The sequence below is a fragment of the Perca fluviatilis genome, chromosome 11 (genome assembly GCF_010015445.1).
Source record: "Perca fluviatilis chromosome 11, GENO_Pfluv_1.0, whole genome shotgun sequence".
NCBI classification, from domain to species: Eukaryota; Metazoa; Chordata; class Actinopteri; order Perciformes; family Percidae; genus Perca; species Perca fluviatilis.
In genome coordinates this window covers 21601284-21618417 of record NC_053122.1, presented here as the reverse complement: position 1 = coordinate 21618417, position 17134 = coordinate 21601284, and the positions used below count along the sequence as shown (strand labels likewise).

The 17134-nt window shown below is 38.9% G+C and overlaps 1 protein-coding gene across 5 annotated transcripts in view; it reads right to left on the bottom strand.

Annotated features, from left to right (window-relative positions):
* The window catches only part of st18 (ST18 C2H2C-type zinc finger transcription factor), a 40445-nt gene extending 24079 nt beyond the window's left edge, over positions 1-16366 (bottom strand). For 2 of the 5 annotated variants that reach the window (XM_039815396.1, XM_039815398.1), the window contains exons 1-2: positions 16258-16365; positions 15097-15271 (exon numbers count right to left, since the gene is read on the bottom strand). In XM_039815396.1, coding sequence (XP_039671330.1) covers positions 15097-15271; positions 16258-16311 — 229 coding nt within the window. In that variant the 5' untranslated portion in view covers positions 16312-16365. Of the gene's footprint in view, positions 1-7174; positions 7386-15096; positions 15272-16257 lie in introns of those variants that run through there. The other 3 variants (XM_039815400.1, XM_039815401.1, XM_039815399.1) reach the window with 2 other exon arrangements.
* Positions 16367-17134: the final 768 nt, after the last annotated feature.

The following is a 17134-nucleotide window of genomic DNA, read 5'->3' as shown; positions in this document are numbered from 1 at the left end:
TAACAGACAATTAGGAGCCTGGCTAGCCGCTATCGCTTCAATGATTTGTTATGATGGCATAACTACAGGGGAAACTTGTTATTGGACGGAGTTAGCAAGAGTCCCATAAAAGAGTCAGATGGTGACACCTTTGCCGAGGTGATTTATGAATCTTGTAATCGCTTTCCAAAGTCATCCCAAAGCCTTCCCTCTAAATTGAGTTCATCTGGAGCCGGACCACACAAAGGCACCAAGTCCAGATTGTTTCTTCTGACATCAAAGAGCCAATTTCTGTTTTTGACCAAATTTCTGGTGCTTTTAGTTCCCTTATCGTATGAAAGGCGCCTAGATGATATGCTATTTTATTTGTGAATTTCAATCCAATTAAGAACACCAAAATATTGAGACAAATAAAATTTGTATCTTCTTGACATTTATTATGCATCAATAGCATAATAAATGGAGTGGCAGAAATTCCATCCATTGGCAAGTCTCCAGTCTGCCTAACCACTCTCATGTTAGTTTGAATCTTTGAATTCTGTCATGAACATGTTTTTTCAAACCTGTCTAATTTGGGGACAGGTGTTTGGGGAAAAAGAAGTTCCAGCCCCGGTGTAACAATGAGCAGAGTAATCCCGTTCATTGTTCCTGCCCAAGGAGGCCCTTTCATGGAGGAGGTTGCATGAATGCTACCAGGTGGTCTGCAATTTGGAGAAACGTAGTAACAGTTCCAGCTAATCCCCCGTCACAAAAGGCAGGTCTCCAGTGCTCCGGGGCTCTCCGGGGCAAAGGGAAAAGTTTACCTCGAACACACAGTGTCTGAAAGGAGTCAGGGACTCGAGCAGTGATTCCTAATCAGATTGCGCTGAAGTGAACAGCTCGCATGGCAGCTGTAGTTTTCCCAGGGTTAATTACCTTTCACTGCTCTCTCTAAATGAGTCAGCTGTTCCTGTCATTAAACAACTCCACTCTATCTCTGCTCCTCTGTCCTCCACACACATGTGCACACGGGTGTGCGTGTTCACACACACACACACACACACACACACACACACACACACACACACACAAACCCATGCACATATAGAGACGCACCTTTTGTATTTCTTCGGGTATTTTTTTATGTATTGGATATGGTCATCAAGCAAAAGACTATTAACACATTGATTATTTGAATATTATAGCAACTTTGATCCTTTTGCCAATCAGTCAGAGGTCACTGAAATGGAAGATGCTGCCTTTTTATTCATGCTACTGATGTTTATGCAGATAGAAGGCAGTATTCCCAATACACCTCCCCTACCCTGTTGAAGCAAAATAATACCAATCTGTCAAGGTCTTATTCTAAAGAGCCCATTTAGTACTAATTTAGTATATATAGGAAGCAAACATGTTCACATATGTGCACACACACAAACATGGGCATACACACAAACACACGGCTACACACACACACACACACACACACACACACACACACACACACACACACACACACACACACACACAGAGTCCAGCTCTGATATAGTTGTGCTGTCATCAATTCTGAACAATCTGTCTGCTTACTGAGCTCAGTGGCTTAGGATGTTGGGGGAGTTTTAAGTGATTTTTGCCACTGTATGGTAAAATCCCTTGGCCACCTGGATTACAAACTCTAGTCCTTTAACTCATGCCAGTATAAATCCATGTTAACTCGGATTTACCTCTGGCATATGAATTCTCAATCTGCGTAAGCTTTGTTTGGAATGAGTCGAACATAAGTATTTCATGCAGTAAGGATTTCCAATGGTGAATTCCTATTTCTGTGAAACGCACACTGGAAGATAGTTCAGGACTAAATCAGTTATCAGAATAACTAGAATAGCCTTAAGCAGTGTTTCATTACACTCAAGAGGTAAGGCCCGTATAGCCGTTCACAACCAGGTGGAAGTGTGCAATGCTGCACTGTGAAATCCATGTAACCATGGCAACGGATATAAACTCAGAGCTGTACGCTGTGGTCAAGAGTTTAATCAGATTCTTCATACCAAGATTTTGCTTTGCTCATTGTTAGACAAACATTATTTGGTCAGTGGTTCAAACACAAGCCCTGGTCTGCTACCAAAAGCGATCATGATAAAATAAAATATGGCATGAGCAGCATGGAGGATCTAAATTAAGTATTATCCATTATCCATACAATCTCTCACACTCTCACATACACACACACACACACACACACACACACACACACACACACACACACACACACACACACACACACACTTCTGGGATAGCAGAGTTAAGCCAGACTATTTTGTACTTAAAAGGTTAGCAGGGCTGTTTTGTGAGTTTGATCCATGCTTGCCAAATCAGCAGATGGTCCATGAATATCATTATATGCATCAATAAAAGGAGTAATCTTTAACAAAATGTAAATTTGACTTAAGTCCAGGGTTTAATATACGCAACGGACTTTAACCCAGTTTCCACCCTGACAGTGGAGCATGATAAGCTAATGCACTTAAATGTTTGTGTTACAGCAATCACTTCTGATGCTCCAGTGCTACTATAGAGATCAGAAGGAGGGGTCCGATACAAGATATCTGCACAGTGTTTAAAATGTACATGTTTGTCTCAAAACGACATCTATTTGTTTTTGAGTGAGTGACTAAACCGCTCAGCAATCGATACAAACTGAGTCTGGATGCTTGACAAGACACTCTTTTGTGCTGTCATGCCTTTCTCTATTATGCCTTCCAGTGCTTTTTTAGATAAATCATTGGACAACACTGTGTCAAGCTTTAGGATAAAGGATAAACAAGGATAAACAACAATAAACTATGTCTCAGTAACCAGCACCATTAACAAATACAGGCACAGAGGCAACAAATACATATTTTTCCTTTTTAAAACATAAAGTTCAAGTGCAATTGGCTCACAGAATGAAAAGTTTTAGCAGCAATTGAGAAGAATGTGGTGATCTGATTCGGAGTCACATAAAACAGCATCACTGTTACTGACCCTTCAATGAATCTACTTATCTGAGCCTGAGGCTTACACAGCACAGCACATCCTCACACAGACAAACAGAATCACTTGTCTCCTGCATCTAAATGAGCCCATGTTAACATGTCCGACAGGGAAGAATCACGAGCTCGACTTACCATGCCCCCTTTAGCCTTTGTTTTGCATCTCATAGTGACATCGGGTAGGAGACGGAGCAGAAGGATATCGAGGTGGGGTACAGGGTAGTCCAGAGTCTCGCTGCTGAGAGTGTGTGTGTGTGTGTGTGTGTGTGTGTGTGTGTGTGTGTGTGTGTGTGTGTGTGTGTGTGTGTGTGTGTGTGTGTGTGTGTGTGTGTGTGTGTGTGCGCGTGCGTGTGTGCGTGCGTGCGGACACAGTGATATTCACCCGAAACGCTAAGCTTTTTTTTAGCCTTTGTGTCATTCACTTAACAACCAATCTCATTAGCTGCTGGGCTACAACAAGCAGAACTATTTTCTGTGTAAATACACCACATGGTGATCCTCAAGGTAAGACCTCTGAAGGTCTTTGTAATCACATAAGAAATAGATTCACCCCTGAAAAAAATTATCAATGGATAAGACCCTAAAAATGAATTGAATAAAAGGGTAATTTAGAGTAATTCTAATTGAGAAATTAGTTATATTCTTCGGGGTCTGTAGTAAAGAGAGTATAAATGTCGAATTATGAGACTGTAATGAATTAATATAGCATGGTGATGTATGTACGTATACATGTAGCCTTGACTTGATCATGATACTCTGAGCACATATGTAATGGGTGATATAAGAAAGGATGATCGATGGATGCTCAGAACTGCTCCTACTCAGCTTTTTAAAAAAACTTTGCTTAAAAATTGTGTACATAATAAGCTTTTTTAACAAATCTCTTGCTGCAGTGTTTGTTGGTGCTGAACCATGTATTTGTGTAAAATGTAACTATTGTAAGTACTTGAAGTCATGACAGCTGTCTATAAGCATCAGGGACATGTCTATTGGCCAACTTGACCCTTGTTAGAAAACAAAACAAATACAAAAAGAGAATACTGCAGCCTGGGACTGCCGAGCCGGGTCACTGGAGATTTTCCAGACAAACGCCGCACAGGGGAGGGGAGGGGAGGAAGAATAAAAAGGACAGGCTCAGAATCTCATTTTAACAGACCGCACACAATCTGGGCTCCCACAGAACTATCTCTGCCTGACCGCTTTCTATTTATCCCTTATCAGTGTTTACCAACCGCTAGTTTTCTTTCATTCACACTGGGAGGCAGTTCTCTTACTATCAGTCAACAGCTGACACCGTGGAACAGCCTCAAAGGCAAGAGGAAGGGATCAAAACTAAACCAAAGCTGTTTAAACAATACAACAGAGGAAATAAATTCATAAATCCTAATTCTTCCCAACCCACAAGGGTATAAGCAGATCCTTTATAGTTAGGCCAACAAACAAAACCGCAGCCAATGAGGTACATTACAATCAAGGTAAATTCTGAAATATATTTTTAAAACAAGAAAGGCGGAATAAAATCCCATGTAATATTAATTGGGAACATTTCATAGTCTTGCCCTGTCAAGCAAATGTAACTATTCACTAAAAGGTTTTTTTGTGTTGTGATTTTATTATCTTTTTTAGGAAAATCCCACCTGTTTTAACATGGTAAACATTTTTAGATCATTTTGCTATAAAGTAGAACCAACCTAAAAATAAAATATGAATGCCATTATACACTAACACTAACATTTTATTCAGATTTTCATATGATTTATACAATAATCATTAAATCCTTTTGGATCAGTCCATTTCTAAAGGAACAGCCAGGAGAAGAAAAAACTACATTAGTTATTTCAGTGTAAGCCTATATCATGTATATCATCAGGGTTACTTTCATCTAGAATTCTATACACTTAATTATATATTATGCTATTTAATGTATTATCTGCTGAAGTTTAATTTATGCAATATTTATAATATTTCAAAAGCCTTTTATTGCCATTGTAACAAATTCCTGAAAGATATATGGATTATACATTTACACCCATTTTAAACAATATCAGAGGCTACCTGGAAAGACTAAGAACAAAAGTGAAAAGAATACATTTGAAAGGTATGTATCACACTGTTGCTTTACATTTTTTTCCTAGTAGGACACGCAAACAGCACTGTTTTTCTGGAATACTGTTCAAAAGTTAAGTAATTAATTACATTTATCCTTCCACCAGCTGCTCAACAGCAGATGGATCATTTCTGAGACCTTGTTGAATTAAATCCACATAATTCATTTCCCTGGATTAACTAACTGAAGTTTGAGCGGTGCAAAAACAGGTACACAATATTTAACAGACTAATATTATGCTGAGCTTTTTCGTGCGATTTTGTCGTTTACATTGTGGGCACCTGACGGCAAGTGACTTATAATTAAAACAAGCTATTAGAAATCAAAAGCCTGAATAACTTTTATATTTTTATTTCTTTGAAAGATTGATGTAAATAGATGTAAATATATTTTTCCACCACAGAAGTTTAGTGTGCATTGCAGCTATGTGAATAAGTTTGTGAATCCAGTTTTGTTTAGCAGCAGGTACCATGGACAGTTCCTGGAGGCGAACAGAGGTTGCAGTTATGTGTTGTGTAGCAACTAACATCCCTGTGCTTTGAAGCAGAGGGTGGAGAGCAGAGAGGAATAATGCCTCCTTACTTATCACTGCTTTACCACACATCCCTGCTATAGTCTGGGCTGCTTCTCTAATCAATAGAGGTGTAACTTTATAAACCCGCTCACAGGTCCTGTCTTCACAGGTTATCATCTTTGAATAACTTGCAAAACTTTTCAAAGGATAAACGAAAATGCGACACTGTTACACAATGCTGTGTTATCTAATGTCTTCTGTTGCTCTTTTTTTGTTTGTTGAGATGTGAGCTGACTGAAATAAGCTGATGGAGTTGTGATTAAATGGAGGCTAACAGGCAAAATGACAACTGGCATTTTGATTTATTTTGCCACTACTGAAATTCTCCAAACCTAAAGATGATTTAACACCTCAATCACAGAGTATACTGTCTCTGAAAGACATGGCATTCAGAAGTGATTGGCAGATATAGCAGATGTTGGTAGTTTACGTACCTATTCTCTCTCATAGACTCTAAACTGTTTATTTTCTGTTTTTCAAACAAATAAAGAACAAAATCTAAAAAGACATTGAAGTTGTGATAACATCAGGACAATTAGTTCAACCGAGGCCTAAAGTCTGCTCTCGCTTAAAAAAAAAATCCTACTGTTGTTTAACAATGATCAACTTAAAGTTGGGTCGTAAAGCAGGATCTGAGCCATTAGTGTTCCGCACGTTACTAGTAAATGATGAACTTTTCTAACCAGCATCCGTCCTCCTAAATCAATAGTCGCTCTGGAGACGGTTGAGTGCTTTGGCCCCTCTGAATTTAATCAAAGCTAAGACTTAACAACATATAACACAAAAGTTCACTTGTAGACTGTGTTACTATCACACTACATTTAGCTTTACCGGACCAGAACAGGATGCAATAAAATAATTCACTGACTGTTCAAATATGTTATTGGAACACAGAGTCAATGTTTAAGTGCATTAGGCTCAGTGGTCTTGTACAGTATGTACAGCTGTCACTGTCAAAGCCACAGGCAACCTGACAATGCTTTGTCTCTGCATACAATACGAACATGTGCTCTTCTAAGACAAGCTTATACTCCACACAAATGCTATGAATTTAATCTAGATAGACGGTATCTCATGCTATCTGGATGATCAAAAATAGGTCATGCCTCTCAAAAAACAGTTTGAGCCATTTAATCTCCTCTCAAACTGTCTGAAACCTGAACAGAAGCTGCGCTCGCTTTCCAGCAAAGATTTTTAAGAACACTGATTTGTATCAAGCAAACAATTGTTCATCACCAGTGCAATATTTTCTAAATACTCCCTGACACAGTTTAAAACAATTGCCAGCATAATACTATTTCACATAATCTTGTGAAAATACAGAGAACACAAGTGTAGCAGCTGATTGAATCTCAGTGTAAATCTAAGTAAGTTTCTAACACTCCTGTTTTCAGATGACAGCATTTAGGCTTGTCGTTCACAAATGCAATACAGAGTATCAGTGATGATAAATGCTGACCAAACTGACAGTATGTATTAAATAAAAAGAACTTTGACACCAACCTAGTGCTGTGATCCAAAAAGTTTGATTTTCTCCCAATCTCTTGATAGCTGAGCTGGTGCTGTGGCTTTGAAAGGTAGTCCCCAGGAATATGACATACTGTGCCTTTGACAGCCTCGAGATAAGCACCTGCGTTCGGGTCCCTTTTTACGTCACACCTCCCCATTCACAGCCCTTCAACATGATGCACATTTGCACATCAACAGCCACCAACCCCCCTCCTCGCTCTACTCCCACATCCGCAAAACACACAAACAGGCACACAAGAAGGCAGATGCGCGCACTAGCCTCTACTCATGCGCGCGTACACTCGCACAGACACCACAGATTTGTGTGCGCTTAGCGAAGATGCAACATACATGCAGACAAATACACATGTATATACACTCACAGGTGCTTTATTCCCTTATTGTAGCTCATTCTTCCAGCCTTATTCATATTTATATTTATATACTGATCCTTTATCTTGTGTTTAGAAAAAAGAAAAAAAAAAACTTTCTCTTGCTTTGTCATAAGACCAGGGCATATGCCCTCCCAAGCTCCTCATACATCACTCATCATGCAAATGAGAGGGAATGTCACTCCTCAGCAGCAGATGGCCAGGGATGATAACAATGGCTCAACAGACCAGTTTCAATGTCTGCGACTTTATCGCTACGGCAACAACAAAAATAGATGATATGAAATCCTTGTCTGTTAATTTGATTTCCCCCCTTTTTAATGTTTGTACCTGTCAGTCTGTTTCATTTCTCCTGGACCATTTGAATGTAAAAGCTTTGTCCAGGGTTTTCTGTGACAAGAAGTCTGGCTATCAGTAAAAGGCAGAGACCTGGAAATGATTTTTGGTGACTACGGAAGGCTGCCTAGCAGTTATTCAAGTAATTAGGTGTAATTCCTCCCTGTAGGCCATGTTACCCTCCTGAGTTAGCTCATGCGTTCGACAGGCCTGGATAGAGACAGGGAAGAATAAAAGAAAAACGGGGCCCCGAGACATCACAAATGCAGCTTTTCAAACACACCCCCCCCCCAAGCCAAAGTGATGTCACCCTGCGTCCTGCTGACTCCTGTTCATACAAGCCCCCATAGCAGAGAGTAAACAGTGGAAGCGTTTAGCAAACAGGGCCAGATTACAATGACAAAGGGAACCACACTTCTGGGTGGAGCCTGGGGCAAAGGGGGGCAAAAGAGGGGGGTGGGATGGTGTGGCTCAGGATTTAAAATAAGTGATACCCATAAGGGGGCCCACCCTTTAAGATCCAAGCATAGCCTTCCCCAGCTGATGGTAGGGGCCACCCAAACATGCTTATCTGTCGGTGAAGTCCCCCCCCTCTAGTCCCGGGGGACTGACGTGTGAACACAATATGTAATAATAATGTATTTTCAGTTCTTTTTTCTGTGATTTGTGCATTTGGTTATGCAAGGCCGGGGACTTGAGGATGGAGAATATCATTACTTAAGGTTTGGCAGTTGATCATCACCTTGTTTAATGCCTCATTTGAAAGTCTAATTTCTGACTGTCTTCAAGAGCCAATTCATGGTACACTGTGAAAGAGACATACAAAGAGAGTCGACCTGCTCTGTTTCCCCCTCTTTTCACCATTTGTGCCTGATAATCGGACAAACATATGAAAGTAAAGAATCCTCTATCTAAGCATCTTATCAAATAACATGTTCTTTGTTTGCTGATGCAGACAATCTCGCTGTGAGGATACAAGCTTGTTCTAGGGATGATTATTTCATGTCCTGAACTAGACATCAATATTGTTGGGAAAAAAACACAAAAATCAACTCATGTAAAGCAATCTTGACAAATTGTGAGACAGTAACATATTGAGGACTACACTGCATCACCATTACAAAATGTGACATTTTATTTTGGCCCTAACATCTGTTTAAATCTCTAAAAAAAAAAAAAAAAAAAGAGAGAGAGGGAGAGAGAGAGAAAGAGAGGGAGAGAGAGCTTATTTAGAGCAGGCATAGAACACAAACTAGTGTTTTGTCAAGCTATTTCGTCAACTAAAAATGTGGGCATAACTGGAGAGAGCTGATGGAGGAATGAAAGAGGAGTGGGTTGGACAAAATTACATGTCAAACAAGGGTTCACATTTAAAAAGTCCTGCTCATATTTGTAGAAAGTGTTTGATTGCATTTAGAAAGGTATTACAATGGGTCACATCTGTGTCTAAAAGCTTTTTGCATTCTGCTGCAAATTATGTAAGCAAAGTGAAGGGTCACAGCACCCTGTTGTTTCGAGCACTATACCTTCCTCCTGTGAAACCTACACAAATATGTTTAACTGAATTCTTCTAATGCACTGCAGGATCAAAATGTCAGCAGTAAAACTTCAACAAACCCCCTCACTCAACACCCCGCCCCGTAATTTTAACAAAGCAAAGCGACTAATTTCACATGGCAGCCCATACACCCAAACAACAATGCATATTCACACTGTGCCATTGAATATGATAGATGTGTCAAAATCTATATTAAACTGTGGTTAATTTCAGCTATAATGCTTTAAGCTTGGTCTAAAATGACACAAATGCTTCTTCTTGGTGGTACTGAACCCTCATTGTGCAACCACTTGATGCCGCTTGTTCATCACACAAAGTCACATAAAAGGACTGAATTAAAATTTAAAAAATTATTTGCATATGCAAATAGCAGCAACCAAACATAAGTACATGTTGTTGATATGGCTCCAGGATGTATAACTATCTTTATGTTAATGTCAGCAGACAGGGAATATTCTTTTGAAAATATAGTACATTTTTCATGGGGATCATTATCTACACTGCATGTCACTGTGTCTCAGTTAAAAGAAATGATTAGATTACTTCCCAGCAATCCCCTCTGGGGTGATTTGCGTGCGACCGTAGGCAACCTTACAATATGTTTATTCAGTGTCCTTTGAAGACACTTCAATAACATTTCAAATGTTTTATGGACAAATATAGGAGGTCTTCTATCTCTGCCTTGAACTAATGCCTTTTGGAACTAACTGGGTCTGTTTTATTTGAATTTGTTGTCCTAGCTCACTAAATCTTCCTCTCATGGGATGTGATATACTTGGGTAGTCCTCAAAAACTAATATAACAACTAAGTAGCCAAAGATACAGATTTACTAGATGTGATTGGTGACCAAACATGGACTTTTGTATGTACAAATCACAATTAGGCAGTATGTTGCGTGCATGGCAATAAATGCAATTCCTAGATCCACATGGTTCCAGAAAGATAGTTGATTTAAATGGTTGGCTTTCATAATTATACATATAATTGCAGGTCTAAATCATTTACCTTAATGAAAAGCACTAGTAGCCCCCAACTGGTTCCCTACATTTACTGCCCTTAAATGAGAGCATCTCATTGCAACAAACTGGCCAAAGATCAGTGACAAGTGACCAATTAAGGCTGTAAATTGTGTGCATGGAAATATACATTTACTCCTAAAACCATGTGGATCCAGAGAAATGTAGATTAACATGCTTAAATTTCATAACTATTTGGGCGCCTGGGTAGCTCACCTGGTAGAGCAGGCGCCCATATATAGAGGTTTACTCCTCGTTGCAGCGGCCGCCCTGTGGCCCTTTGCTGCATGTCATTTCCCCTCTCTCTCTCCCCTTTCATGTCTTCAGCTGTCCTATACAAATAAAGGCCTAAAATGCCCCAAAAAAATCTTAAAAAAAACAAAAACTTAACTATTTATATTAGTGCATGTTTAAATGATCCAATAACAACTAAAAGCATCAGTCATTGGTGGTCACTGCTGGTTCTTTAAATTTACTGACCTCATATGAGAACATCTGATTGCTTACATCTAAGAAATGAATGCATGAATGGTTAGTTAATTTCTGGCTTTTGTAGTTCATAGGCCGTGGACTCATTGTGTTGTGTCATTGAGAGGTTAGGTCCAGATCTGGGCGTCTCTCGGGGTCCCTGCCCATCTTTTCTACTCAGGCGGGCAGACAATGAAGCAGACACGCCTACAAATGGCCAGATAAGAGCTTGGATGTTCAGCCAAAAACGAGCATCTAAACAATGGTAACAGGTGTGTATAATGTGTGCTTTGATAATGACCTTGGTGGCCATAATAGTATGTCTAGACACAACTAACAGGAGGCATTTCAGTCTGGTCTCAGAAGTCCCGTGGGTGCTCAATTGCAAGATCCTAAGGCACAGATATTGGTTGGTTAGTCATTAAAACTAAAATAAAATCTTTTAGATGATGTAGCATACAGATTTTTTTTTTTACTGTGACAAAGCATGAGAAGCATCAGAAAAGTTAAATCTGCAACTCAATAGAATTTTTTTTCTTGTCTTTAAATATTTGTAGGGTAGTTTGCATAATAAGCTAAAATCATCTTGAGTATTCAGAGATATGCACTTGAATAAATAGAAAAAACTCCATTAATGTGGATGGCTTGCAATTTTTGATTGCACCAGACACAGGAAGCTTGCTGACATGAACTAAAATGCAAATGTCCTTTGAGCAAAACAAAGAAATTGATTATGAAGTTAGTTTCTTCAGCACAAGTAGCTGGCTTTGAGTGATTAATGGGGGTGGGTCATTGATTTCTTTTTGTTTGGATCTTGGTTAACTTTCTGGAGACACAATTATAATTTGTTTCTAAACAATAAATCCAATCTAGCTTGAGCAAATTAAATTTCCCTATGGCCTCTTCTGCGTCATTTTACATCTAAAATGGATTATTATCAAAGGCACTGCATGTAAATGTCTGCTTTTTTTGCTCATATTTGTTACATTTCTGATTAGATATTGTTTTTCTGAGTATATTATAAGGTGAGCAACTCCTAAGATTTAAAAAGAGCTGTTTACAGAGATCTGCGTGACTTGTCAGCCATGGTGCCAGGGGTTAATCTTACATTTCTTCCTTCGATAGCTGTATGTCATACACATCAACATTTCTGATGAGGCATATATCTACAGTATATGACAAATACTGTCTACATTGTCTGAAACATGCCAAAATATTGTGTATTTGTTGAATGAGCACATATTGTCTATCTTTACACTAGCTCTGCAAAAGGTTGGTGAAATGTTTTTGAGTTATCGGCACAATGTACTTTATATTTCTGCATATTTGCAAGTCAAATTGCAGTGTTACAGACTACTTTATTGAAAGGCTTTTGCCATATTCTTCAGCTTTGCAACTTTGGAAACTTCCACAGATCCAGACATTTATACTTCCTGATTTCTCGCATCATCTCTCCAAGATAGTGATAATACGATTTCTGTGTTTTTCGCTGTTGAGAAACAAACTGGATTATGAACAGATCACTACATAAACAGCTTTCTAAAAGGAGGCAGCTATTTTAAAAAAGGCTGAAGAAATGCAAAGAGGGATTTAAATTTTAATTTGAATTTATTCCAGCAAGTGAAAGGTTCTTTTGAGAGGGGATTTCAGCAAAGATGATGGTATTTAAAAGTGATAAACAAGCATCTAAACCTCCAGTGGAAAACAGTCATTTTGCTCCTTTCTAGTGTAAGGGAGGAATTGGGCTTGCTATGGTCACATCTAAAAAATAAGAATAAGTAATAGTAGTAATTAAAATGTAAATAAGCAAGATCCATGGAGATATTTCAACTGATTTCTGTCATAAATTGTGTAATTAACATTTAACATGTGTCTTGACACACCTTGTGACTCTGGATGTATAGCTATATGTCCTCAGGTGCAAATTCATGTTCTCTGTGTACTTGGCATAGCGTACTTTATACTGTATACGGATGCTTAAAAAAAATTGTTCACACTTATCACATGCAATTTAAATCCTGTGCCGCAACACTGGAGAGGAACATCAGGATAAGTTCAAAATTAAATGCCTTACAAATTAGGACTTGTGTTAATTAAGGACTGTTGTTGTGCAGTTTGAAACAATATCTGGAAGATCTAGTGAATTTAGTGGCTGAGTGATTCACTCTGGGTAGTCGAATGTCACATTTATGTGACAAAGGATGACTAACCAAGGCTGTCATCTATTGCATTTATAATATATGGATTATAATGATGTGACTGGATTTCAAATGTTTCTATTCCCTTTTTGGATGACCACTAAACTTAAGCAGAGAAACCTATGCCACACAAGAAAGACAAAGAGTTACATCATTTTGTTGAACAGTTAATCCGATCACGGACAATGTTTGTGCATTTGCTATCTTCGGAAAATGCCAGCAAAGGCGCTAAGTAAACCTATTTTACAAGACTCCCTCACAAGGATACAGTGCCAGTATCGGGATACAATTTCACACAGCGGCATGGCTCAGTCACATAACCTAAGCAGGCTTAGGAAAATGGAACACTACAAAGTATTGCACTTTCTTCCTGTATGTCTGTTGCGGCAAATAAAATGCTTGGATGACTGATGTGAGTTTGAGCATGAACGCCAAAGTGAACTAATGGCTGAATAGCATGTAGATACTGTTGTTAATGCTCTGAGTTGTTTAAAATGGTAGATTATGGAAGTGTGCACCTGGCATTCTGTGAGCTAGCCTGGCAACACTCCTCCCTTGTAATTATAATGAACAAACCGTAATTCAGGGTTGAGGCTGAAAAACGAATGATGTCCTCTGAGACAGCTTGTTTTAATGGTTATGCAGAAGAGTTCCTAGAAGTGCAGATGGCAGATGCAATGCCTTTTAAGCTATTTACAGATCGTACACTTCAAGGTATGGAAAGACTCATAGTGTGAGGCCATATTGCTCTTTAACGCTCCTGGATTATACATTAGGCTGGTTCATGAACTAATGAAAGATATATATTTTAGAGCATGTTTACCGCAATATTGATATCCTATTATACTTACAAGTTAGATAGCATTGCAATTGCACTATAAGGACTGCATGGCCTGTTTTATACCCCACTGTTCTTACTGTGTCCACATAGGGGTGCATTTGCTCAGGACTTGAGCCCTCATGTAGTCTTTTAATGCAGATTGTCAGAAGCCTTATTTCAGGTTTTTGGAAGGATAAAAATATATAACATACTGTAGTCCACATTATATACTATATGGAATATAATGGGCTGCAAATAAGATAAGAGCCAAATTCTACATGGACTAAATGTATCATAAAGAGTAGATAGCATATAGTACAAAGCATATTGCCTTGTTACATATACAGGCCTATTTCCACATAAACACTGAATCACCTCCTCCAGAAATCCATAGTGATGTCAATGTATATGCTTTTAATGTATAAAAACAACAACACAAACATGTCTCAGAATCATAATTTTAACACAAATAATGACAAGCTCTCTGTCATATTTGTAAAGCCAAATTTGTACCTGTTTGTACAGTGTAAAATCTTTCTTTACATACAGCACAGTTAATATATCTCTATCGCTGGCACAGTCCCAAGCCTATATGAAAGAGCATGGAGCCTTTGAATAAGCCCACTACTGTGATACAAGAGTAGGTATTGAAACAACAAAAATGTTAACTCCAAGAAAAGTTTTGCCGCATTAAAGTCACATAGGAGCCACATTAGCATGTGAAAAGAATAAACAGAGGCATTCTCAGTTACACACTCCACCTGGCTGCTAACCAACGTCCTTGTCAGAAGTCCACCCACCGCACTGGCTAACACTGAAAGACCTCCTGGGGACCGCAGTGACCATTTACTCGGTTCTCTCTTTTTCCCATGCACCTGTGACTGTTTTTGTGTTTGCTATTTTTTGCTTTGTCTTTTTCTGGCAACACTGTATCATCGGAGACACACTTTGCCTCAAAAGGAATTCTCCTGCCCAACAATGTGGTTTGTTTGTTCACCGGATATGGCAGGCCAGAGAGTCAAATGAAAAAAATCACCACAGTAATAATTAAAATTGCCACAAGAAAAATAAGCTGTGAGACACAGCAGTGTGAATGGACTAGAAATAAGAAAATAAGGTAGTTTTACCAACTGGTTTCTTGCCGAGTTGGGGGGCTTCACAGGTGCAGTTGGAAAGGCTCTTCTCCTTACTCTCCTCGGACAGCTCATCCGGCTTCTCCATGGTCCTGGACCTTAGAGAGCTGCTTTTCCATTTTCCAAAGGACTTTGCCACAATCGCTTTGTCCGCTCCTTTCATTGTTTTCTGTAAAACACATTTACAGCATGACTTCCCAGGTTTATCCCTCTTGTGAGCCATCTGCCCCCTTTTTTGGCTCTCAATAAACCTGGGCTCATCTTTCCCAAACCCAAAGTAAGAGAGAATTAGGGCATTGTGTGCATATGCATTCTCTTAAGCATTCCAGAAAATTTCCTGATTGCCCTGGCATCTTTTTTAGAGAACGTTTGGACATTGTTTTCCTCCTGACATTTTGCAATCCTGTGTGGAGAGAGTGGTACTGATTGAAACAGTATAAAACAATACTTTGCAAAGTACCCACACAGTAAACAGTAGAAACTGAAAAAATTTCACATTTAATCCAACTTAAAGGAAATAAAAATAGCACATTATGCCCTAATTGAGTGCTGTACAGTCCGCAAATACTATTACAAGGCCGATCAGGATTAGCAGTGGAACATACCTAGTTATCTATTTCTGAGTGCCAAGACTGCTAGCAGTGGGCAACTAAATTTCAAAAGCTGGCAAATCCAGTTGTCTCCTAAATACAGAAAGTACTTAAATCCGGAGCTAACAGAAGAAAAAGACGGATAAAGGGTGCTCTGCATATCACCGAAAAGCTTGTGCACTTTTCAGAATCACTGGCTAGGTTAAACAAATATGCTAAGTAGAGATCAAAACAATCCTTTGATCTGCAGCCTAGTTTCCAGAGGAATGGCTTGGCTGTTGTTGTAAATAACTTGTATAAATCTATATACAATTTGCCTTCAGGTAATATCAAAAGTGCCAGGGATTCACAGGCAAATACCTAGTGGTTAGGAAATAGATCAGATAAAAGCATATAAATATTTCAGCAACACTGCACTGTCATTTTGTGTACTGTATCTGAGTTGTTAACCCCATATGATCATTTTACTAGTTTATTTCTACAGTAGAAACATGAATCAGTAATATTTGATAGCAAAATTACATTCTACCCCTTTCTGTTTTGTAGTTGAGAAAAATGTTCCTACCTCCAGCATGCCATTCAGGTCAAACACAGTGTAAAACATTGTGCTAAACTTCATACAAAAGAGGCTTGAAGAATCAGAATGCAGAAGCTATGCAACTTGCTGACTAACTTTGCCCTCTGTTTTGATCGAGCACACAAAGAAAAACGCTGTCCATTCAAAACAGACAGCATAACTCTTTTCAGAGAGGGGGGACCGTGAACAAACGAGGCCATGTCCTGAGCTGCAGTCAGTTTCCCGTCAGGCCTGCACGGTGAGGGCCACAGGGACTGGGACTGGCTGACACCACACTCACGGGCAACAGAACAACTTTTGTGTACACTATCCTTCTCTGGAGCTTTTTTTTTTTTCTTCTCTCTACCCAAATTGGACGAGTGCACTTTTTGGTTTGCAGCTCGTTTTACCTCAACCCTTTTGGTCATACTTCATAAACACGTTGGCAAATTTGCCAAACTAATTTAATGGCAACATAATACTCTTTTAACATTAGTATTATCATTATCAAAATGCACATAATAAACATTCAAATTAGTCACTTGCATTGTGAAGATTTTGACAGAACATTCAACTTGTTATTCCAGCAAAGACCCACATATGACAAAGTAAGCACAATTAAAGATACAAATGTAGCTTTAGCAAAAAGTTGATGCCATTAAAGCTTATTTTGAATTTTGACATATTAGCTAGCTAACTAGCTTAATTTAACTTGAACTGAGCTCAAACCATACCAAATTGGTTAAATAAAGCCTTACAGACAGGAAGAGTGCCAATTAAACCTAACTAAAACTGCAGGTATCATGGATAAAACCACCAGCTACCGTTTAGCATCAAGTTAGCAGACAATGTTAAAAAAAAATTGAAAGTCCTTCTAACTGGTTGT